Genomic DNA, 26,192 nt, shown 5'->3' on the forward strand with positions numbered 1-26,192 from the left:
GAGCGTTGGCGACGGCCGAGCTTTCCTATGCCCGCTTTGAACCTCTTTCGCGCCGTACGTCGCCAACGGCGCCGATCGGAGGTGCGGCCAACACCTGAGAATGTGGCTGTAATTTCTCAGTGAAATCGGCGCTGAGAGAAGCGGCCCACGGGAGTGGATATGATCGAGCTACCCCCTGAAAGGCCCCATCAAGTGATCCCCCCCCTCCCTGCTTCGTGCACACGGAAGGCATCGCTTGACCGCTGCCTTGCGCGTGACGGCAAGACTCGTCGCGTGACCGTCAATCTCATACGTTCATTCTTGGAGATGGAATTCTGTAAACGTTTAAGTTGCAAAGTCGGGTTATTCCAGTGGTGTTCGTGCAGTTATTGGCGATCGGGCCGAGACCCATCAAACTCGCTACATCACCGCGCGTGAGAACCCGCTTTAAATCGCGGGTGGCCGATTGCCTGCGGAACTATAAAAGCCACAGCTGATAAAACCTAACGCATTCGTGATGCACTTCCACCAAATAGTTTGTTCTTGTAATTATCGACACCCGCACTGAACCCTGCCCCCCCCCCCAGCACCCCCTCCCCTCAAGGGATCGACACCCAAACTTGCACAAGAAAGTCTTATCCTTTTATTCGTAACGTCCAAGCAGCGGGGGCAGCACGCGTCTGCCATAACGCGGTGGTCGTGCCCAGCGACGAAGGAGATTGAGCCGGGAGTGGTGGCAGGGCGCGTCGCGAGAGAACCGACGACACACGCGAGATGTGACGGCGTTGACTCCAGGGTGGAGACGGAGACGAAAGCGGGAAGACATCGTAGAATTCGGAGGAGGCGGCAGCTGGACACGAGCAGCAGGGGAAAGCGAGGGGGGGGGGTTACTGGCTGGCAGCCAGGATCCACATGTCAAGTGTTAAGAAGGCTGAGCGGGAGGAGGCACGGAGATTTCAGTTGCCAGCCGTTTCTGGCTCTTATCCTCGGGGTTTGAGCTTCGGGGCCGAGTCTTCGTGGTTTGTTCCACTGCGTCACTTTGGCATTCCCTCCCGTCATCTGTTTTCCCAAGTTCTCACAATTTTGCTCAATTCAAGAAACGTGTACAACTATTGTTAGATCCATTACAGTGCCACGTTAACAGTGCTGTATGCTGCCGCCAGCCTGCTATCTTGGGGCCTGTGCACTGACACCTTAATTCTATATTTAAAAAACACGCCCTGGTTTGACTGAAGGTCCCAATTTCAAAGTCTGTCCCAAAGTTTTGTAAAAATCTGAATTTTGTCCCTGAATTAAAACAGTATGGCTTCATGGTCAACTCGTGACGGTGAGGGAAAGGCGGGGCTACCTGAGTAGTGGGTGGGGCCTCTGAGCTGTGGGCTGCACCATTGGCAAAGCCACCTGCTGGGGATGGTGGTGGCTGAGTGGGTGTGACGATGTAAAAGTGGGCAGGGCTGGTTGAGGGTGGGGCTGCCAGCTCATTGTTACGCCTCTTATTATTTTCCACTGGCACACTCGAGCCGAGCCAGCACAGGACCCTCACGTACTACGGAGTGGTTTTCTCCACTGGCTGTTTGCCGAGCCCAGTGGGAACCAAACCGTGCCGCGCTGCTGGCCTCACAAGAAGACGTCTGAATCTGGCTCGGTGGGGTGGAGGGAGGGGCAAGCAGGGCCAAGGGGTGGGACTGACGACTCGTGGCGTCGGGCGGGACACGGACCCGGCCGTGAGGTGGGGAATGGCTCCCGGCGCGTCCCGGTTGAGCCTCCCAGGATCGCGGGATCTCTAGGGGTCGACGAAGCTGACGGCGATATAGCGCGTGCCGTTCGTGGTGGGCAGCCCCTCGTGCAGGTGCGTGAGCCGGCCCGGGTGCATGAGCGCCCAGCCCTTGCGGGGGTCTGTGATGGAGCACTCCTGCCGGGCAAACCGGCACCCGCCACCCTGCGGCACCACGGGGGACATGAGATGGAGACATTGGGAGAGATGGGGGAGGCATGAAAGGGGAAACCCAGAGGGACTATGAGACACGAGACGTGGGGAGGACTCGTGGCGATTTGGAGGAAAGCAGTGGGGGGAGGAAAGAAGAGACCAGGGTGTGGTGTTGGCAGTCGCCGTGTGGTGCAGGTGTGTGGAGGCGCGGTACCTCGTAGTCGACCCCGGCGGTGTTGAGGGCGACGTTGATGGTGTAGGTGGACGCGTCATGGTGTGGCCGTAGGAACGGCTGACGATCGGGGCGATAGCGAACCACGAAGCTCAGCACGCTCAGCGACTGCATTCAAAAGAGCGACACCACGGCTTGTGATCATCAGCAGGGTTGCAGCCCTGCTACCGCAATGGCCACTGCTACGTTACCAATCATCACGTCTGTCTTTTTCTGACCGAACTTAAGTTTAGAGTGGCCCTGATATGTTCCGTAACGACTGTTGTATGAATACTGACTTATTCGCTCTTCTTAGAGAGCATCGGTGTGGAGGTGCCCTAATACACTGAGCAACGACTGTATCATTACTGGCTTCACAATTGTTATAGCTCATCAGTGCAGCATGCCCCTCCTAGCCACACACAGCTGGACTATTCCTGGCTTCACCATTGCTTTAGCTCATCAGTGCAGCATGCCCCTCCTAGCCACACACACAGCTGGACTATATTACTGGCTTCACCATTGCTATAGCTCATCAGTGCAGCATGCCCCTCCTAGCCACACACACAGATGGACTATTCCTGGCTTCACCATTGTTAAAGCTCATCAGTGCAGCATGCCCCTCCTAGCCACACACACAGCTGGGCTATTACTGGCTTCCCCATTGCTATAGCTCATCAGTGCATCATGCCCCTCCTAGCCACATACACAGCTGGTCTATTCCTGGCTTCACCATTGCTATAGCTCATCAGTGCAGCATGCCCCTCCTAGCCACACACACAGCTGGGCTATTCCTGGCTTCACCATTGCTATAGCTCATCAGTGCAGCATGCCCCTCCCACACACACAGCTGGACTATTCCTGGCTTCACCATTGCTATAGCTCATCAGTGCAGCATGCCCCTCCTAGCCACACACACAGCTGGGCTATTCCTAGCTTCACCATTGCTATAGCTCATCAGTCCAGCATGCCCCTCCGTCCTCCCCCGCGCGGCAACTGTAATGGAAACGCGGCTTTCGGGCGCCTTGGAGCTCATCGTCGTGGTCGCGGGTCTCGCCTCGGTCACGTAGCCCTTGTACATCTTCTCGACCACGGGCTTGATGAAGCGGCGCAGGAAGGCGAGCCACTGGTCGTGGAAGCCGATCTGCCCCATGTGGATGTCGTCGGTGGGCACGCTCTCGTAGCCGCCCACGCGTTTGTCCTGCAACAACAACGTCATCGTGATGGTGGTGGTGCGGTGGTTGTGAGGACGGTGGTGGTAGGGCAGTGGTGATGGTGGCGGTGGGATAGTGGCGTGGTGATGGGTGTGGTGGTCATGGCGTGGTGGTGGTTGTGGTGATGTGGTGGCGGTTATTTTGTGGTTGTGCTGTGGTGGTGGTGGTGGTGGCGGTGGGATGGTGGCGTGGTTGTGATGGCGTGGTTGTGGTGATGTGGTGGTGGTTGTGCGGTGGTGTTGGTGGTGCGAGTGACCTCGTGTTTCCCCCCGGACCACTCCCCGTGATTCTCCATCTCCTCGATGATTTGGTCGCACGCGGCGTCCGAGAAGAGCGGGAACCAGAACACCTCGTCACACGGCTGCGTACTCGCACAAAGACAAAGATCCCCCGTGTAGCCTCAACAGACTTGGGGCAAGTGCTGTTAGCGAGCAGCTATAAAGGCCGGCACGGCACACGAGGGAGTGGGTTTCCAGAACCACGGCCGACCACCTTTGTCTCCCCAGTGGCGATGTTTACACACCGCACCAGGTACTCATTTGAGGCTGGGTCGACCTAGGGGAGGCACAGGATCGGTTCAGATAATCGTCACTGGTGTTGCCCGTGAGTGGGAATCGAACTCGGTCGCCGGGTTTATTGCGCAGCGTAGCGCTAACCGCTTCACTGCCGCTCCCCACACACAAACACAGAGACACACACAGACATACACACCGACATACACGCACCGACACACACGCACCTCGCCACGTGTTCCCACCTGCCCCACCTCATTACCTTCTCGACAATGCTCTGCTCGTCAAATATCTTGTCGTAGTCCGCGTGGACATACTTCTCCTGCCAGTCCTGCACAGGGATGGCACCTCATCATCACCATCGTCACCATCGTCACCCTCACCGTTATGATCACCTTCATCTCGATCATCATCCTCGCCATCATTGTAGTCGTCGTTATTGCTTGAATCAACAAATTAACATCACCACCACAGTCAGCGTCATCACTCTCATGATTATCATCGTCATCCTCATCATCATCACGGCCTCATGTCAACAGCAGCGACGTGCGGTGAGATCAATGGCTGGGGAGGCACTGGATCGTGTCAGAGCCAGATTCACACACCGAGGGGGGCGTGTTAGACACGTCCCCCTCAGTGAGGCAGATGTGATAGCTGCCTCCCCTGGTTCTTTTTCATTGCGGTTTCATGACGAGACCAACGAGCCTAAATATCTTTATACACGCACATGAAATAAGTTACCCGGAATATGGAAGGCGAGGACATGAAATTAAGGGGTCTGCAAACATTACATTGGTGACATACTGAGATAGTAACGGGCACGTGCTTATTGCCCGCGCTCCATCCAGTTACTGAGGGGTTGCGCAATCAGAGGGGAGGCTGAGCTCGTCGCTGCCTCACCTCTCGTCTCTTCCTACATTTGCAGCGGAGCTCCGCAAATTTGGCGATTTTGACTATAAAAATGATTGGAATCGTACAGAAATGACATTTATAACACAGATCAGTGGAAAAATCTTCATATTTATTTTATTATTATTATTTTTCGTAACAGCTATTTTCATTGGAGTATGGCAGATGAGGCTCTGCCTCCCCTGCCTCCCCTGACCGCACGTCCCTGGTCCACAGACACCAGCGGTTGAGGCGAGCGCCGTTAGCGAGCGCCTACGAAGGCCGGCACGGTGCACGAGTGGGAGGGGGGTAGCGGTGTGGCCGGCAGGGGTTGCGCCTGGTGAGCGCTCGCTGGGGCGGGCTGCTGGGGGGCTGCTGGGGGGCTGCTGGGGGGCTGCTGGGGGCTGTGGGTGCGAGCAGGCACCAGCAGTGACACACGACACCCTTGTAGCCTGCACAGTGCCGTGAGCGAGCGCCTACGATTATTATTATAACTCATCAATATTATTACACTATGGAACACGATTTTTGTCCCTGGGTATTTTCTAATTTGCATATACCTTAAAAGTATAGAAAATGGCTATTATTGTTCCCCACAAACTTTGCTTTAGTGACCAGGACTTTACGTGAACGAAAGACACAAATGCACACCGCGTTTTCTCATTGAAAATCGGTACAACTCAAAATGTCACTGTCCTGGTCACAAAAGCAAAGTTTTGTGGGGTCTAATAGCCGTTCTCTGTACTTTTGAGGTATAAACAATTAGTAAATAGCACTTACTACCCAGGGACAATTATTTTTGTTACACAGTGATATCATTGTGACAACCGCGCCCGTTTACCCACGAAGGCAGCACCGAGTCCCAGGACTCTTCTGCAGGGGGGGGGCCCTGCCGAGTTTTCATCCCCCCCCCCCCAGGTCAACTCAACCTTAAATCAGTGCTTGGTGCGGTGTGAAAAGAAACGGGAGTACTGGGGAGACAAAGGCGGCCGGGTACGGTCGCTGCCCGCTCCACCGGGGGGACCACTGCGTGAGACCGCGATGTGGCCGCCGCGGTCTCCCGCGTCTCACCTGCGAGTTCTCCTCCATCTGCCACAGGTCGTTGTGCAGGTGAGTGGTGGTCTGGTTGCCTAGCGACAGCAGGTGTCCAAACTCATGCCTGTTCGTCAGGTGCATGAACACCCCCTGCAGACAACATCGCCATGGTTACGGAGCAACGACTCGATGATTGTCCTCACAAGTGGCGATGGGCTGCAACCCGATTACGCAAGGAGTCGGCGAGTGTCTGAGGGTGCAGTAGCGTGGTGGTTGTGCGGTGGTTGTGTGGTGGTTGTGCGGTGGTTGCGCGGTGGTTTCGTGGTGGTTGCGTGGTGGTTGCGTGATGGTTGCGTGGTGGTTGCGTGGTGGTTGTGTGGTGGTGGTGGTGGTGGTTATGTGGTGGTGGTTGTGTGGTGGTGGTGGTGGTTGTGTGGTGGTGGTGGTGGTGGTTGCGTGCTGGTTGCGTGCTGGTTGCGTGGTGGTTGTGTGGTGGTTGTGTGGTGATTGCGTGGTGGTTGTGCGGTGGTTGTGCAGTGGTTGCGTGGTGGTGGTGGTGGTGGTGGTTGTGTGGTGGTTGTGGTGGTTGTGTGGTGGTTGTGTGGTGGTGGTGGTGGTTGTGTGGTGGTCGTGTGGTGGTGGTGGTGGTTGTGTGGTGGTTGTGTGGTGGTTGTGTGGTGGTTGTGTGGTGGTGGTGGTTGTGTGGTGGTTGTGGTGGTTGTGTGGTGGTTGTGTGGTGGTGGTGGTTGCGTGCTGGTTGCGTGCTGGTTATGTGCTGGTTGTGTGCTGGTTGCGTGGTGGTTGCGTGGTGGTTGCGTGCTGGTTGCGTGCTGGTTGCGTGCTGGTTGCGTGCTGGTTACGTGGTGGTTGCGTGGTGGTTGCGTGCTGGTTGCGTGCTGGTTGCGTGGTGGTTGCGTGGTGGTTGCGTGGTGGTTGCGTGGTGGTTGCGTGCTGGTTGCGTGCTGGTTGCGTGCTGGTTGCGTGGTGGTTGCGTGGTGGTTGCGTGGTGGTTGCGTGGTGGTTACGCGGTTGCGCAGGTTGTGGGAGAAGGCGAGCTCGTGGTCCTGGCTGGGCCCCGGTCCCTGCGAGTAAAGGGGGGCGCCCAGGGCCCCCCGCAGCGCGGAGCCGTGCAGCAGGTACACGGTGCTCACGTGCGGAACGCTCCACACGCCCCTGCAAAGACAAAGATCCTCCGTGTAACCTTCGCAGACTGTTGGGGCAAGTGCTGCGAGCCATGCACCTATGAAGGCCGGCACGGCACACGAGAGGGTGGGTGGCCAGCACCACGCCCGGCCGCCTTTGTCTCCCCAGCGCTGATGTTTACGCACCGCACCAGGTACACATTTTAAGGCTGAATCAACCCAGAGGAGTCCCAGGACTTGTTAAAAGTGGTCACCCACCCGCTCGGAGCTGTGCCGGGCCGCCCTTCAATTCCCGCTCACAGACCACGAGCCGCGGCGAATATTCCAACCGGTCCAGGGCCTCCGTTATTTGTACGTACGTGGAGAACTTCTTTCGCACCTTACGCAGCCAACCGCGCTAATCAGAGGTGCAGGGGAAGGACAAGAAACTAAACGCAAAAAGCAGAAGTTTGTGCGCTGAGCGACGAACCTGGCGACCCGGGCTAGATTCACGCTAATTGGCCAACACCAGTGATGATTATCTGAACCGATCCTGGGCCTCCCCTAGGTCGACTCAGCCTTTATTGAGTGTGTAAACATCGCAACTGGGGAGACAAAGGCGGCCGGGCTCACAGCACTTGTCCCAACAGCCTGTTGAGGCTACGCGGGGGTAGGGGGGGGGGAATCTTTGTCTGTGTGCGCATGCACGCACGCGTGTGAGTGAGTCTGTGCGTGTGTGAGCGTGTGCGTGTGAGTGAGCGCGTGTGAGCGAGTGTGTGTGAATGTGAGCGTGTGAGCCTATGAGTGTGTGTGCGCGTGTGAGCGTGTGAGCGAGTACGTGAGTGTGTGAATGTGAGCGCGTGCGAGTTGTGCGTGTAAGTGTGTACATGTGTGGGTGTGCGTGTGAGCGTGTGAGCGTGTGTGTGCACGTGTGAGCGAGTGAATGTGTGTGAATGTGAGCGTGTGAGCCTATGAGTGTGTGAGTGTGTGTGCGCGTGTGAGCGAGTACGTGAGTGTGAGCGCGTGCGAGTGTGCGTGTAAGTATGTACATGTGTGAGTGTGTGTGAGTGTGTACATGTGTGAGTGTGTGTGAGTGTGTGTCAGTGTATACATGTGTGAGTGTCTACATGTGTGAGTGTGAGCGTGTGAGCGCACACTCTGCGTCCGGCCACGATGTCCACGTAGTCCTCGGAGCGAGCGTAGAAGCCGTCCTCGCCGCGAGCCCCCCAGAAGTTGGACCACAGCTTCCCCGGGCGGGACACGAGGGGGGCCAGCACCTTCCTGCGCCCACGAAGACAAAGCCCCCCCCCCACTCCTTTAACGGCCCAGCGGCGACGTTTAACACCACTCCCCCACCAGGTGCGCATTTGAGGCCGAATCGAACCAGGGAAGACCTCGGACCTGTTCAGGTGAACTCTGCTTCGTAGCGCAGTGCGCTCGCTCGCCGATGCACCACCGCTCCCCACGGCACGACAAAGCCTTAGGCGCCGTCTATAAATGACGTCACGCGATTTTGGACGATTTTTGACCCCCCCCCCCTCGTCACACGGCATCACAAAAAGTCAGACCCCCCTCAAATATGACGTCACAAATCTCTGCCCCCCCCCCCCCCCCCAAATAAAACATGCTTCAAATCGCTTTAAACTATTGTCATTGTAGTGCGTATTTAATGTGCCGCTGCACTCTGATGTTGTAGGAGAAAACATTTATTAAAAAGTTTCTCAAACCCTCCCACCTTCGTCACACATCGTCACAAATGTCTGACCCTCCCCCCCCCCAGGTGCGCGACGTCATTTATGGACGGCCCCTAACGACACATTTATATATTTACGCGATCTAACCCAACAAAAAATCTGTATCGTGGATGACATTGGTCGTGAAAGCGTGCCACGTGTTAGACTGCCACTCCTTTGTGAGTCGCTCCCAGGGACAATCGTCCCCCAGTGGATTCTGATGCTTTCTCAGCCAGCCCAATCGCCATGCACCTGCGGATGTTCTCTCATCCACATTCTGCTCCCTCCATCTCTCGCGCACACGGAGACGTTCCACCCGCCTGTAACAGCGTTCCAGCCCGCGTGAGTCTTGAACTTGCGTTTTGTCTGTGCACGTACGAGGAGCGATGCGGCTAAAGCACGGCGAGTTGGCACAGTAGGGGGCACAGGCGGTGCATCAGCCAGTCATCTCAGTCAGTCGACCAGTGGCACCTGCTGGTTCTGCCCCGTGACCTCCTGCCAGCGGGCGTTCGACACTTCACGTGGCCTGAAAAGTACACCTAGCCTGGCACAGGCACCGTGGTGACGTTACGGCCACTTAGTAACGAATGGCGGTTGTTGTTGTTGTGCGTGGGTGGGGAGCGGTGGTGTAGCGGTTAGCGCGCTGCCTGACGGACCAAGCAACCCGAGTTCGATTCCTGCCCATGGCCACCAACGTCAGTGACGATTATCTGAACCGGTCCCTAGGTCGACTCGGCCTCAAATGAGTGCCTGGTGCGATGAGGAAAAGGCAGCCGGGCGTGGTGCTGGTCACCCACCCCCTCGTGCGCCGTCCCGGCCATCGCAAGATGCTCTCTTCACAGCATTCGTCATCAGCAGCACAATCAGCACCGTCACGGCCACCAGCATCAACAGCAGCAGCAGCATCAGCAGCATCAACAGCAGCAGCATCAGCAGCATCAACAGCATCAGCAGCTGCAGCATCATCAGCTGCAGCACCAGCAGCTGCAGCATCATCAGCTGCAGCATCATCAGCTGCAGCATCATCAGTGCCAGTGGGGCAGCAGTCGTGTCGTCATCATCATCATCGGCACCAGACGTCTGTAGAGACTACACGGGGGACCTTTGTCTTTGTGGCGGCCCACACCTGTTCTGCTGGATGAGGAGGCGCAGGGAGTGGCGGTTCGTGAGGGCGACGCCGGCATCCAGACTCAGGTAGAAGTCGCAGCCGGAGTCGTCCCGACACACCGCCCTGCACGTAGAGACAAAGGTCCCCCGTGTCGCCTTCAACTCGACTGTTGGGGCAAGTGCCGTTAGCGAGCTACTGAGGGGAGGCCCATACCGGTTCACATAATCATCACTGAGTGAGAATCGAACTCGGGTTGCCGGGTCCGTAGTGTAGTACGCTAACCGCTACACTACCGCTTCCCACGACTCACACTCACTCACACTCACGCACACTCACTCACTCACACTCACTCACGCACACTCACGCACACTCACGCATACTCACTCACGCACACTCACTCACTCACACACACTCACGCACACTCACGCACGTACACTCACTCACGCACACTCACTCACACTCACTCACTCACACACACTCACGCACACTCACGCACACTCACGCACACTCAATCACACTCAATCACACTCACGCTCACGCACACTCACACTCACTCACACTCACGCACACTCACTCACTCACTTACGCACACTCACGCACACTCACTCACTCACGCACACTCACTCACACTCACTCACGCACACTCACACTCACTCACGCACACTCAATCACACTCACGCACACTCACTCACGCACACTCACTCACACTCACTCACGCACACTCACGCACACTCACGCACATTCAATCACACTCACGCACACTCACGCACACTCACTCACACACACTCACACACACTCACGCACACTCACTAACACACACTCACTCCCGCTCACTCACGCTCACGCACACTCACACTCACGCACACTCACGCACACTCACGCACACTCACTCACGCACACTCACTCACTCACGCACACTCACTCACACTCACTGACGTACACTCACTCACACTCACTCACGCACTCACTCATTCACACTCACACTCACTCACGCACACTCATTCACACTTACGGACACTCACTCACACTCACTCACGCACACTCATTCACACTCACACTCACTCACTCACACTCACACTCACTCACGCACACTCACGCACACTCACGCACACTCACTCACGCACACTCACTCACTCACACTCACGCACACTCATTCACACTCACACTCACTCACGCACACTCAATCACACTCACGCACACTCAATCACACTCACGCACACTCACTCATGCACACTCAATCACACTCACGCACACTCACGCACACTCAATCACACTCACGCACACTCACGCACACTCACGCACACTCACGCACACTCACTCACGCACGCACACTCACTGACGTACACTCACTCACTCACACTCACTCACTCACGCACACTCAATCACACTCAATCACTCACACAAACTCACTGACGCGCTCACACACACTCACTCACGCACACTCACGCACACTCAATCACTCACACACACTCACGCACACTCACACTCACTCACACTCACTCACGCACACTCAATCACACTCACGCACACTCACACTCACTCACACTCAATCACGCACACTCAATCACACTCAATCACTCACACACACTCACTGACGCACACTCACACACACTCACTCACGCACACTCACGCACACTCAATCACACTCATGCACACTCACGCACACTCACTCACGCACACTCAATCACACTCAATCACTCATGCACACTCACTCACACTCAATCACACTCATGCACACTCACACACACTCACTCACACTCACACTCACTCACACTCACTCACGCACACTCAATCACACTCATGCACACTCACGCACACTCAATCACTCACACACACTCACTGACGCACACTCACACACACTCACTCACGCACACTCACGCACACTCAATCACACTCATGCACACTCACGCACACTCACTCACACTCACTCACGCACACTCAATCACGCAAACTCTGCAGAACAGAGGGAAGAGACCTACAAACTCTGCACAGAGAGGGCGCCTAGCACCAGAATCGAACCCAGGATCTTCTTCACCACTGCACTGCCACCCTGCCGGCGTAATACAAATGCAAGTAATGTTGTTGTTATTGTTGTTGATGTTCTGATGTTGCTGATGTTGTTAATGTTATTGACGTTGTCGCTGATGTTGTTGCTATTGTTGATGTTGTTGTTGATGTTGTTGTTGATGTTATTGATGATGCTGTTGTTGATGATGCTGCTGTTGATGTTGATGTTGTTGTTGATGTTATTGATGATGCTGTTGTTGATGATGCTGCTGTTGATGTTGTTGTTGATGTTATTGATGATGCTGTTGTTGATGATGCTGCTGTTGTTGTTGATGTTGTTGTTGCTGCTACTCACGCGGCGCTCTCCCTGGCCTCCGAGGGGCTAAGGGAAGAGGTCTGGTCCAGGACACGGGCCGACTCAAACTGAGCCCCGTGGTCTGTGAGAAAACGACTCACCTGGGCCTGCTGATGCTTCACCTGCAGGGAACAGCACCGTCATCGTCATCATCATTAGCATCATCAGGAGCGTAATCAGCATCATCACGGCCACCAGCATCAGCAGCATCATCGTCGTCACCAGCAGCAGCATTAACAGCAGCAGCATCATCATCGTCGTCATCATCATCAGGAGCATAATCAGCAGCATCACGGCCACCAGCATCAGCAGCATCAGTAACAGCAGCATCATCATCATCAGCGTCATCATCATTAGCAGCATTAGCAGCAGCATCATCGGTGGCAGTGGGGGCAGCAGTAGCGTCATCATCATCAGCAGCATCACGGCCACCAGCATCAGCAGCATCAGTAACAACAGCAGCATCATCATCATCAGCAGCAGCATCATCGGTGGCAGTGGGGGCAGCAGTAGCGTCATCATCATCACGAGCACCATCATCATCACCAGCACCATCATCATCACCAGCACCATCATCATCATCACCAGCACCATCACGGCCACCGGCGCCGCCACGGCGGTCCTCACCGTGCAGTGCACGAGCAGCGCGACGCGTGACGCCGGGTAGGCCATCGTGAGTATCCGCTGCAGCGCGTCGGGCAAGAAGGGAGCCGGCGTCTCCACGAAGAGCGCCACGAGCACGCGGGGCAGCAGACGATCCTGGCACCACCACCACCGCCATTGCCACACAGCACCCCAATAATAGACTTACTTTGCCCATAGACTTAACATTGCCCACAGACTTAACATTGCCCATGGACTTACATTGCCCATAGACTTACATTTCCCATAGACTTAACATTGCCCATAGACTTAACATTGCCCATAGAATTACATTGCCCACAGACTTAACATTGCCCATGGACTTACATTGCCCACAGACTTAACATTGCCCACAGACTTAACTTTGCCCATGGACTTACATTGCCCATAGACTTACATTTCCCATAGACTTAACATTGCCCATAGAATTACATTGCCCACAGACTTAACATTGCCCATGGACTTACATTGCCCACATACTTAACATTGCCCACAGACTTAACATTCCCCACAGACTTAACTTTGCCTATGGACTTACATTGCCCATAGACTTACATTTCCCATAGACTTAACATTGCCCATAGAATTACATTGCCCACAGACTTAACATTGCCCATGGACTTACTTTGCCCATAGACTTAACATTGCCCACAGACTTAACATTGCCCACAGACTTAACTTTGCCCATAGACTTACATTGCCCATAGACTTACATTGCCCATAGACTTACATTGCCCATAGACTTAACATTGCCCATAGACTTACATTGCCCACAGAATTACATTGACCACAGAATTACATTGCCCATAGACTTAACATTGCCCATAAACTTAACATTGCCCATAAACTTAACATTGCCCATAGACTTAACATTGCCCATAGACTTAACATTGCCCATAGACTTAACATTGCCCATAGACTTAACATTGCCCATAGACTTAACATTGCCCATAGACTTAACATTGCCCATAAACTTAACATTGCCCATAGACTTAACATTGCCCATAGACTTAACATTGCCCATAGACTTAACATTGCCCATAGACTTAACATTGCCCATAGACTTAACATTGCCCATAGACTTAACATTGCCCATAGACTTAACATTGCCCATAGACTTAACATTGCCCATAGACTTAACATTGCCCATAGACTAAACATTGCCCATAGACTAAACATTGTCCATAGACTAAACATTGCCAATAGACTTAACATTGCCCATAGACTTAACATTGCCCATAGACTTAACATTGCCCATAGACTTAACATTGCCCATAGACTTAACATTGCCCATAGACTTAACATTGCCCATAGACTTAACATTGCCCATAGACTTAACATTGCCCATAGACTTAACATTGCCCATATACTTAACATTGCCCATAGACTTAACATTGCCCATAGACTTAACATTGCCCATAGACTAAACATTGCCCATAGACTTAACATTGCCCATAGACTTAACATTGCCCATAGACTTAACATTGCCCATAGACTAAACATTGTCCATAGACTAAACATTGCCAATAGACTTAACATTGCCCATAGACTTAACATTGCCCATAGACTTAACATTGCCCATAGACTTAACATTGCCCATAGACTAAACATTGCCCATAGACTTAACATTGCCCATAGACTTAACATTGCCCATAGACTTAACATTGCCCATAGACTTAACATTGCCCATATACTTAACATTGCCCATAGACTTAACATTGCCCATAGACTTAACATTGCCCATAGACTAAACATTGCCCATAGACTTAACATTGCCCATAGACTTAACATTGCCCATAGACTAAACATTGCCCATACCTATCATAATCACCCAGGAATGTCCGTACTTAACCCTCGTGACGTTACTCCACATCGAACAGGCCCCCTCAATAATCATGAACAGGTGACGTCCTCCAAATGGACACCCCCCCCCCCCCATTAATAATAATTAGCGAGTGACGTCACTCCAGATGGGGCGAAGCGCCTCCTCCCCTCCGCGGCGTCAACTCACAACCCTCACTACAAAGGCAGAACCCTCACGTCACGTGATCTCCGTCACGCTGTTGAGACATCGAAGTAAAAAGGACATCGTGATGAACAAGGGATTATAACCTTTACATGAAATAAGTCTGTGTCACCGCGGCCTTACAAATTGCACACGAATTGATGCAATGAATATGACGTCACGGTCTGCTCTTCGCTTTCAAGTTTCAGATTTACTGCAATACACCCGTCCTTGGATGGGCAAAAGGTGAGTAGCCTATAGTCATTGTATCTCTGCGATGGCCATGAAACCCAGTCAGTGTCTCTCTGTAATGGCCATAAAACCCAGTCAGTGTCTCTCTGTGATGGCCATGGAACCCAGTCAGTGTCTCTCTGTGATGGCCACGGAACCCAGTCAGTGTCTCTCTGTGATGGCCACGGAACCCAGTCAGTGTCTCTCTGTGATGGCCACGGAACCCAGTCAGTGTCTCTCTGTGATGGCCATGGAACCCACTGTTCCTCTCTCTCTCTCTCTGATGCTTCCCATGTGTCCCAGCGATCAGATTCTTGCGGTCGTTGCTGCCGCGCGTCTCTGGTTTCAAACCCTAAAAATTCTACCGCGCCAGTTGTTTTTACTGCACCTGGTCGCCACGTGTGTGCCACGTGTGTGTCTCGTGCGTTTGTCTGCGATTGTCTCCCCACACAGTGGTGTAGGGAGCGGTGGCCTAGAGGTTAGTGCGCAACGCTACGAACTCGGCGGCCCGAGTTCGATTCCCGCTCTAGGCCAACACCAGTGACAAGTATCTAAACCGGTCCTGGGGCACAAATGAGCACCTGGTGCGATGTCCAAACATCATCACTGGGGAGGCAAAGGCGGCCGGGCGTGGTGCTGGCCACCCACGTCCTCGTACGCTCTGCCGGCCTTCATAGGTGCTCGCTAACAGCACTTGTGCCAACAGTCTGTTAAGATTATATGGGGAATCTTTGTCTTTGTGTGCACATATTCACAGAGATATTCACAGAGATATGTGGGGAGCGGTCGTGGACGCAAACCCTAATTCGATTCTCGCTCACGGTAACACCAGTGATGATTATCTGAACCGGTCCTGGGCCTTTCCTAGGTCGACTCAGCCTTAAATGAGCACCTGGTACGGTATGTGTAAACATGGCCACTAGGGAGACAAAGGCAGCCGTGCGTGGTGCTGGCCACCCACCCCCACCGTGTCCCATACCAGCCTTTCATAGGTGCTCGGTAAAAGCGCTTGCCCCCAACAGTTTGTTAAAGGCTATACGAGAGATTTTTGTCTTTGTACACCTAATTAGCAAAACGTCAGCCGTACTGATTTATTTACATGCCTAATGAGAATGAATTACTTGAGAACCCCTCTCACGTCTAAGGCTTATCACATACAATAATTCACTGGCATTGGCCACACAGATTGTTTGTTATGCACTTTTAAATTTAGATTGAAGAAAAATATTTCTTAAGAACTGATTTATACATGTGTAATAGTGTTCCAGGAGACTTGGACGCCGGGGTTGGAGGCACTCGTATTTATTCCGTGTCGGTACAGCACAACACTGACATACAACACTGGAGGGGGTATCGGCCCCCTCACCCGTCTAACTGGGGATACACTCTCTAGCTACGCCTAGCCTACCTCTGGGTCCTCCACTAACGGGCTAGGGGAGGCTAGCTAGCCCGACACTGGTAAGTCGGGCTCACGGTACCCGGAGTCCCAGACCAGCTCTTACAAGAGCACCGGCTCTGGCTCTCGGGACCACGCCGCTGGCTCGATCCTGTTCGGCCCAGGGGAGTCCAGGGCTCTATCTACGACGATCTTCAACCTTCACTGGTTAGCTTCAACATCTCTCCCTGAGCCCTCTGGCTCATCCCCTTTTATACCAAAACCCCCGCTGAGGGGTGGGGCCCCGGGGGATCCCAGCTCCGAGTCAGCCCCCCAGGCTGCCCGATGCGGACGTCGCTGGGAGCACCTTCCCGTGCACCGACATAGCCACGCCCACTGTGTTTCTTTCCCATCTGATCCCATTGTATAACAGCCCCTCCGTAACACCCCTACACATGCATACATAGACTCACACAGAGACAGATAGACACACACTGAAACCCATAGACTCACACACAGACCCATAGAATCACACAGAGATCCATATACTCACACACAGACTCATAGACTCACACACAGACCCATAGACTCACACACAGACCCATAGACTCACACATAGACCCATAGACTCACACAGAGACCCATAGACTCACACAAAGATCCACAGTCTGTTGTCCTTCCCCCGCACCTCTGATTAGGGTGGTTGGCTCCGTTACGGTGCAAAATAAGTTCAACGTACGTGCGTACATATTTGAACCCGGGAAATTGATGTCACCCTAGATGGTACCTTCACGTGACATATCAGGTCTGGGCTAATCGACTCAAGATTCTCTCTGGCTCTGCCGGACTGGGGATCATTGCGAGTAAGCTGTGTCCTCGTAGTACCGTGCGTGGCTATGTATGTACGTGCGCTGAATTTCTTTTGCAGCGTACGTAGCCGACCCTGCGCTGAAACGCCACGTGCAGCACCAGTCTAGTCCTGGCACTGCACAGTGGCGACCGCAGCATTGCATTGTGGGTTACAGAATTGCTTTGCGATATTCCAGTGGGTGTCAGCGGTGTTAGTTTTTTTATCTTTCCTTTATATATATTTTTTTTACATCTTCAAATATTCAAGGAAGTTAATTAACATGACGATCCGCTTATGAATTGCCTGTAGTTTTATTTGGATGAATTTTTTGCTGAAATTTGTGCCATTTTTCCCACTGGCACATCCAAGCCGGCGAGCGAGTCCCAACACGGCACCCCGGTGTGCGCTCTGTCCACCGGGGCTGTTTGCAGCACCGCGCCAAGCCACCAAAACCGTGCTGCACTTTTAAATCAAAATTTAAAAAACTCAGCGTCACCCACGGCCCCCGGAGCGGCTCGGAAGACAAAGGGTCACACATTCACTTCAATCCGGGCTGGGTCTCCCCCCAGGTCGGCTCGGCACATAATGCTCCGCGCATCTGTACCTCCACTCCGGCGGCGAGGTGTCGCTCGTCCTCCAGGCAGGCGCGGCAGCCGCTCTCGTAGGACCACGCGTCCGGGATGTAGTTGCCCAGGTACGTCAGCTGAGCCTGGCCACGCTCACAGGTGGCGGCGGCGGTAATGAGGACGACGCCACGCTGAGTTCGTGACAGAGCTGCCCTCCTCTCACGACACGGAGTGCCTCACGCGTCACGCGCGGCTCGCATCGTACCTCGTACAACCGCCGCATCGATTAGCATGCTTGGCTACGTACGGTGCGAAAGAAGTTCTTCGTACGTACATCTCAACAAGTAAGACAGGTTTTTTGGGGGGGTTAGATCGCGTAAATATAAAAAATATCGCGTAAATATGTTTATATTTACACAATCTAACCCAAAATCACCTGTATTATGGATGATATTGGTCGCGAACGCCTCCTACTGTGTGTTAAACCACCTCAACACACTTCCATAGGGCCCCCCCTCCCCCACCACCACTCAACACATTTTGACAGGGATCATCCCCACCACCACCACCTTTGTCTCACCTTCGTTTGACCGCTGCCGAAGATGACGACGGGCAGGCTGTTGTACTCGATGTTGCGAGCTCGCACGCGGCCCGTCTCGAACTTGAGCACGACCTCGGCTGGAGCACAGACAGACAAAGATCCCCCGCGTAGCCTCGCTTCGAACCCGACAAAGCCATCCGAGCGTGGTCCTGGCCACGAAACTGCGCCGTGCCGGCCTTCGTAGGTGCCCGCTAACGGCACTTGCCCCAACAGTCGAGTTGAAGGCGACACGGGGGACCTTTGTCTCTACGTGCAGGGCGATGTGTCGGGACGACTCCGGCTGCGACTTCTACCTGAGTCTGGATGCCGGCGTCGCCCTCACGAACCGCCACTCCCTGCGCCTCCTCATCCAGCAGAACAGGTGTGGGCCGCCACAAAGACAAAGGTCCCCCGTGTAGTCTCTACAGACGTCTGGTGCCGATGATGATGATGACACGACTGCTGCCCCACTGGTACCGATGATGCTGCTGCAGCTGCTGCTGCAGCTGCTGCTGCTGCTGATGCTGGTGGCCGTGATGGTGCTGTTTGTGTTACTGCTGTGGCGATGTTCACACACCGCACTACGTACTAATTTGAGCCCCAGGACCGGTTTAGATACTAGAGAAATCCGATGAGCTATGAAGCTCAGGTGCAGATAATCATCACCCGTGTCGGGAAACGAACTCGGGACGCCGGGTTCAGAGCGCAGTGTGCTAACCACTACACTACCACTCCCCGCAAAGACAAAGATCCCCATATAGCCTTAACAGACTGTCGGGGCAAGTGCTGTTAGCGAGTAGCACCTATGAAGGCCGGCACAGCACACGAGGTGGTGGGTGGCCAACACCACGCCCGACCGCCTTTGTCTCCCTAGTGGCAATGTTTACACTCCGGACCAGGCACTCATTTGAGGCTGAGTCGACCTAGGGGAGACCCAGGACCGGTTCAGGTAAACATCACTGATGTTGGCTGTGAGCGGGAATCGAATCCGCGTGGCCGGGTTCGTAATGGAGCGCGCTAACCCCTACACTACCACTCCCCACGCACGCACGCACACATACACACGTACAGACACACACACGTCCACCGAGTCGCGTGTAGACGCCGCGGTGACGCCGCGTCCCCACGACGACGTACCGACGGCCACGTGATTAACCACACCCCCTGGCCCTGCTTGGCCTCGAGCCAGATTCCGACGTCTCTCCTCGCCAGGCCCGACGGTGTTTCGTGGTCGTGGAGCGGCGCAGCACGGCGTGGCAAACAGCTCTAGAGGAAAGCCTCCCCACACGCAAGGAACCATCCGTGCTGGCGCGGCTCGGGTGTGCCAGTGGATAAATGGGCACACCCGTGCCTGGAGTGTCTTTGCATGCCTCTCACCGAGCGAGCCGTGGAGGTTCTGGAAAATTCGGCAGCGGTGATCCAGAGTGATGTTCAGCTGCTCCTGTAACAACACGGAGGACACGGCCATGGGCGGGGGGGGGGGGGCTGCTCGACTGGCACGGGCCGGGCAGTGGTGGCGACGCTGCTCGCGGCTGCCCTGTAATCCAGCGTCGCGAGAGTGGTTGGTGGATCGCCGCGCAAATGTTGAAAAACTCCCTTCCCGTGGGGGTCCAGGGAGAGCCCTATACCCTGCCCTGCCAGGAGAAGGCAGCACGGCAAGTGGGCCAATCGCCGCCTTGTTTATTCTATCTGTACGGGGATCGAGTGTTGCCCCTTCGCTCGCATGGATTTTCGGTTTCCTCCCATTTATTGGCTGAAAACATCTTAAAATAAAAACCCCAATGCAGGACCCTCCCGAAAGAATTGTCCTATGACTCGGTGTGGCTTTTTTGGATAAATAATTATGAACTCCCACCACGTGGGATACGCGGCCAGCCGAGGTGGAACGTCCCCGCCGTGCACCTGCCCCGACCGCACGGCAGCCATCCAGCGGGCAAAACTTTTTTTTTCCCAACATCAAAAAATAAAGGTGCCAAGCCCTGTTGCTATGACTGCTGCTGCTGCTGCTGTGAGCGCTCTTGTCGATGACCGTGACCGTGTGCTCAAAAGGTCAGGGGTGAGAGTGTGGAGTGCGCGGGGCGCACCCTGAGCTCCGGGTCGAGGTAGACGCGCGTGTAGAAGTTCTTCTCGTCGGTGGCGGTGGCGCCGGCGCCGTCCCACAGAGCGAGCAGCTCCCGCACGGCCGCGCCCGTGCCCACCAGCCCTGCCCAAGGCGCACACACAGGAAGTTTCAGCGGCACCACCATCAAACATCGCCACGGATTCGTTCACACGAGCTGCTGACCCTCGGCAACACGACGCAACAGCGGCTGCCGCTGTTCGCCACTCGGAGGCGGTGACTTCACCTCACCGCTTGTGCCAGGCTCGGTGAAGTGTGGAAGGCTCGCTGCTCGCAGGAGGTCACGGGACAGACCCAGTTGGCTGACTGCGATGGGTGGCAGATGCACCACCTGTGCTCCCCATTGTGCCAACTTGCTACGTTTTATCCGCCCGGTACTCCGCTCGTTGTTGTGAGCGTCGCTCCTCCGCTCTCCGCTGTTGTTGGTGGGCGACTCCCTCCAACTGCCCAGCAGCAGAAGCAGCGTCCTTCACGAGCCTCCTCCACAGAGGCCGACCTTGACACCGCTGGTACCGGCAAGTTCACTCAGCTCCACATCCTCCCGTACCGCATCAGCTCCATCGTTTGGGCACGCCGTGGCCGGGCTCCACGAAGCAGAGCGGCTTCGGCTCGGTGGGGCCCTAGCGGGTGTGGGAGGTGTTAGCGAGCGCCTCTTGAACACGCACCGCCGTGGCTGAGGAAGCGCTTGCCGTGCCGAACGGCCGGGTAGTGGTCCCGCAGGCCCTGGCCCGGCTGTCCCTGGCCCGGCCAAGCGAAGGCCTCGGCGGCGAAGACGAGGCGGTGGCGAGCCTGGCGGAACTTCGCCAGCAGCTCCGCCGGCCCGCTCGCCAGCAGCACGTCATGGGCGCTGTCAGCAGTACACACAGCACACACACAGCACACACACAGCAAACACACAACACACACAGCACATCATGGGCGCTGTCAGCAGTACGCACAGCACACACACAGCACACACAGCACAAACACAGCACACACACAGCACACACACAGCACGCACACAACACACACACAGCACACACACAACACACACACAGCACATCATGGGCGCTGTCAGCAGTACGCACAGCACACACACAGCACACACACAGCACAAACACAGCACACACACAGCACGCACACAGCACGCACACAGCACACACACAGCACATCATGGGCGCTGTCAGCAGTACGCACAGCACGCACACAGCACGCACACAGCACACACACAGCACATCATGGGCGCTGTCAGCAGTACGCACAGCACGCACACAGCACACACAGCACGCACACAGCACACACACAGCACACACACAGCACAAACACAGCACATCATGGGCGCTGTCAGCAGTACGCACAGCACACACACAGCACACACACAGAACAAACACAGCACACACACAGCACGCACACAGCACACACACAGCACACACACAACACACACACAGCACACACACAGCACATCATGGGCGCTGTCAGCAGTACGCACAGCACACACACAGCACACACAGCACGCACACACACAGCACAAACACAGCACATCATGGGCGCTGTCAGCAGTACGCACATCACATACACAGCACACACACAGCACACACACAGCACACACAGCACAAACACAGCACACACACAGCACATCATGGGCGCTATCAGCAGTACACACAGCACAAACACAGCACACACACAGTACACACACAACACGTCATGGTCTCTGTCAGCAGTACACACAGCACACACACAGCACACACACAGTATGTCATGGTATCTGTCAGTGGTACACACAGCACTCACACAGCACATCATGGTCTCTGTCAGTAGTACACACAGCACACACACAGCAGCACACACAGCACACACACAGTATGGCATGGTCGCTGTCAGCAGTACACACACAGCACGCACACAGTATGTCATGGTCTCTGTCAGCAGTACACACACAGTACAGATATAGTACAGACAACAGCAGACAGGTCACACGCATCCACACCTCCTCACACCTCCTCACCCCTGCTCACACCTCCTCACCCCTCCTTACCCCTGCTCACACACCTCCTCACACCTGCTCACACCTGCTCGCACCTGCTCATGACGACGACGACCGCGTCCTCCCCCAGGTGCCGCAGGTCGCCCTGCAGCTCCGCCTGGAGGAGCGGCAGCGTGAGGCCTCCACCCAGAGGCGCCTCCGACTCCGCACCCAGCACCTGCGGGGCGGTGCGGGGGTAGCGACAGCGCTGAGTGCGCAGGCGGTGCAACTGCGCTCGGTCCCATGGGCTGGAGGGGCGGGGGCGGATTATACAGAGCGCGTTGTATAATTACAACGCGGTTTAAAAGGCGTAAATGCAAACCGAGTGGTTTCGATGGCAGGGGCAGTGCAATCTTCCAGGGAGTGAGTGACCGCTACAGAGGGCACGTGGGGGGGTGGGGTCACGGAAGGGCTATAGGGGAGGGACGGGAAGGGGTGGAGGGTTCGAGCGAGGGGAGGTGAAGAGGAAGGGGACGGGCTTTTATAGAGGAACGGGAGGAGGTAAATGAGGAGGGGGGGGGGTGGTTGATTAATTGCTTGAACCAGGGACCCATGCCAACTGCGAGAGACCAAGATGGTTGTGTAGGTGAGCGTGCAGGTGAGCGTGCAGGTGAGCGTGCAGGTGAGCGTGCAGGGAAATTCACAGGCGAGCGCGCAGGCGAGCGCGCAGGCGAGCGCGCAGGCGAGCGCGCAGGCGAGCGCGCAGGCGAGCGCGCAGGCGAGCGCGCAGGCGAGCGCGCAGGCGAGCGCGCAGGCGAGCGCGCAGGCGAGCGCGCAGGCGAGCGCGCAGGCGAGCGCGCAGGCGAGCGCGCAGGCGAGCGCGCAGGCGAGCGCGCAGGCGAGCGCGCAGATATGCAAACCCATTAAGTCACACGTGCACCTTCACACAGGTGTGTGTGTGTGTGTGCGCGCGCGCGCGCGGGGAGCGGTGTCGACCCGGGTCCGATTCTCGCTCGCGGCCATCTGAACACAAAACCCGTGCCTCTCTTAGGTCGACTCAGCCTCAAAAGCGAGTACCTGGTGTCAGCGCGTGCAACACATCACACCGCTGGGGAGACGGCGGCGGGCCCGGGCGCGGTGTTGACCACCCACAGCACTTGCCCCAACGGCCTGCCGAAGGCTACCGGGGGGATCTTTGTGTGCCCAGGTGCGCGGCCGCACCTTGACGGTGTAGTTGAAGTGCCGCGCGCTGCGCAGGAACCGCTGGAACGCGTCGGTGTCAAGCGGAGCCGCGGTGAGCAGGTAAACCTCCCCCGCCTCACCTGTATTCGGAGGGGGGGGGGTCAGAGACACTCGCAAATCATCGTCAATCGTCGCCATCACCGTCATCATTCGGAGGGTGGTGGCGGTGGAGGCTCCGCACGTGGCGGCTGCCTGTGACCCAGGACTGTGGAGGCAGCAGCGAGGGTTGGTGGATCACCGCGCGAATGCTTCCTGTGGCGCGAGCGTCGAGGAGCCGTGCCCTGGCTCACCACGAGAAGGTGGTACGAGGAAGAGTGGACTAATCTCCATCTGTTCGATCTCCCTTTTCATCTGCCTCTCTGGGTATCTGTGTTACCCTGTGGGTTTCCGTGGATATATGGGTTTCTGTGTGAGTCTATGGGTCTCTGTGTAAGTCAATAGGTCTCTGTGTGAGTGTATGGGTCAATGTGTGAGTCTATGAGTCTGTGTAAGTCTATGGGTCTCTGCCTGATTCTATGGGTCTCTATGCAAGTCAATGGGTATCTGTGTGAGTCTGTGGGTCTTAGTCTGAGTATATGGGTCTCTGTGTAAGTCTATGGGTCTCTATGTAAGGAGTGACTTATGCAAGTCTATGGGTCTCTGTGTAAGTCTATGGGTCGCTATTTAAAGAGTGACCTATGCAAGTCTATGGGTCTCTGTGTAAGTCTATGGGTCTCTATGTAAGGAGTGACCTATGCAAGTCTATGGGTCTCTGTGTAAGTCTATGGGTCTCTATGTAAGGAGTGACCTATGCAAGTCTATGGGTCTCTGTGTAAGGAGTGACCTATGCAAGTCTATGGGTCTCTGTGTAAGTCTATGGGTCTCTATGTAAGGAGTGACCTATGCAAGTCTATGGGTCTCTGTGTAAGTCTATGGGTCTCTATGTAAGGAGTGACCTATGCAAGTCTATGGGTCTCTGTGTAAGTCTATGGGTCACTATGTAAGGAGTGACCTATGCAAGCAATTTTAGGGCTTCGCCTTTTCCTGCCATCGGGACGCCCGGACACTTCATAAGCAAATATGTCCACACGTGGCAGAACCGCCCAATCCTTGCACGATCCACTGCTGGATTGAGGGCCTCCCGACGCCTTGTGGCTCGTGGAGGAAATATGACCATGCTTCACCATGACAGCGGCGTGGAAGCATCGAATTACTGTACAACAATTGGCGACCTGCTCGTGCGTGGCACGCATGGGTCGCCCATTCAGAAAAAAAAGCTATCCGGGCTCAACCCGAGCGCAGCTTCTGATATCTCACGACATCGACTTGGGCAAACAACAACAACAACAATGGCTCCCAGCTGGACCCACTTGCTCTACTGCCCCCCCACACCCCGCCCGACTCGCTTGAACCCGCGGGTGCACATCTGCATACGGTACTCGCGTGCCCGTCTCTGAGTGAACCACCAACCTCCCACACTGCACGTTACCTGGTCCTGCTGATGCCGATCCAAGCAGCAGCAGCAGCAGCAGGAGAAACCGGCGGCAGCAGTAGATGCAGAAGATGCCTGTGGTGGTGATGGTGTTTAAGCGGATGTCTCCCATGATCCTTGCAGAACCTTCCAGGTGCCACCTGGGTTTTTGTGTTGAAGGTTGGTCCTGTCTTGGGACAGGTCCGATGATGAGCAGGAACTGGGATCTGAGTTCGATATTGGGTCAAGGTTGATGCTTTCTGCGGGAGTTTGAGAAAGGTCCAAGCTCGAGAGAGGGTCGAGAAGTCACCGCGGGGAGCTGTGGGTCTCGTCACGGGTTCGCGTTGAAGATGTTCCAAGCTCGAAGCAAGTCCGGAGAGGAATTGGGCGCCGAGTTCGAGGCGGGTCCTGGTTGATGAAAATCTGAAAGCTTGAGATGGGTTCTGGTTGGAGACGGCTCCGAGGTGGAGCAGCGTCTTGGTTCGACACAGGGTCAGGATTGGGCCTAAAATGCCCTACTAACCTTACTCTGCACTGGTTGCACAGAGATCCGTGGGATGATCTGCTCCGAGTATGAGACTCGTCCTCGGTAAATGCTGGCCCAGGAATTGCGACCACAAACAAATGGGCCCGAGGTTCGACACCACTGGTCAGTCAAGTAAGATTTAGAGAGACTTGTGGATTATTGAGATTAGTCCATGTTAAATATACTGCTCCGTGTTAGAGAGAGAGATCGGTCTGTATAGAGACGAGCCAGCCAGTCTTTAAAGAAAGAGACCAGTCCGCAGAGACACTGCTCAGATTTAGAGACAGACCAGTCTGTGTCGAGGGAGAGAGCAGTTTGCAGAGACCCTGGTCCTGTGTTATACACGTCCGAAGAGAGACAGACCAGCCTGTGCCGAGACACTGGAACGAGTTAAATGGAGAGGGAGCGAGAGACCAGTCTGTACAGAGAGAGAGAGAACACCCCTGGTCCGTGTGTAGAGCGGAGTCGAGGTTGCTGCAACTCTAAGACTCTCGTCTGTTGCTGCTGCTGAGCAGGGGGGGGGGTGTTGGGGAATGCTGGGGGTGGGAGGAATGGTGGAAGGAGGGCGCTGGGA

The 26,192-nt window shown here is 55.2% G+C and overlaps 1 protein-coding gene across 1 annotated transcript; it reads right to left on the reverse strand.

The window, feature by feature from the left end:
• Positions 1 to 567: 567 nt before the first annotated feature.
• On the reverse strand, positions 568 to 25,983 carry LOC144945108 (procollagen-lysine,2-oxoglutarate 5-dioxygenase 1-like). Its single transcript, XM_078873371.1, has 19 exons — positions 25,111 to 25,983; positions 23,622 to 23,722; positions 22,517 to 22,638; positions 21,124 to 21,305; positions 20,424 to 20,542; positions 19,717 to 19,780; positions 18,340 to 18,437; positions 17,798 to 17,902; positions 12,718 to 12,849; positions 12,091 to 12,212; positions 9,747 to 9,851; positions 8,043 to 8,168; positions 6,792 to 6,939; positions 5,803 to 5,916; positions 4,106 to 4,174; positions 3,588 to 3,692; positions 3,175 to 3,318; positions 2,121 to 2,246; positions 568 to 1,918 (listed from the first exon to the last, which is right to left on the reverse strand). Exons 1-19 carry the CDS (start codon positions 25,223 to 25,225, stop codon positions 1,763 to 1,765), a joined length of 2,253 nt encoding a protein of 750 aa, XP_078729497.1. The 5' UTR covers positions 25,226 to 25,983; the 3' UTR covers positions 568 to 1,762.
• Positions 25,984 to 26,192: the final 209 nt, after the last annotated feature.

This window comes from Lampetra fluviatilis, chromosome 36 (genome assembly GCF_964198595.1).
Source record: "Lampetra fluviatilis chromosome 36, kcLamFluv1.1, whole genome shotgun sequence".
NCBI classification, from domain to species: domain Eukaryota; kingdom Metazoa; phylum Chordata; class Hyperoartia; order Petromyzontiformes; family Petromyzontidae; genus Lampetra; species Lampetra fluviatilis.

Coding starts and splice junctions, on each gene's coding strand:
- LOC144945108 (XM_078873371.1), bottom strand. CDS start 25,225: ATGGGAGACATCCGCTTAAACACCATCACCACCACAGGCATCTTCTGC. Junction 20,543..21,123: donor GCGCTTCCTCAGCCACGGCG/GTGCGTGTTCAA, acceptor CGCCTTGGGCAG/GGCTGGTGGGCACGGGCGCG. Junction 2,247..3,174: donor ACAAGGGCTACGTGACCGAG/GCGAGACCCGCG, acceptor TTTTGAATGCAG/TCGCTGAGCGTGCTGAGCTT.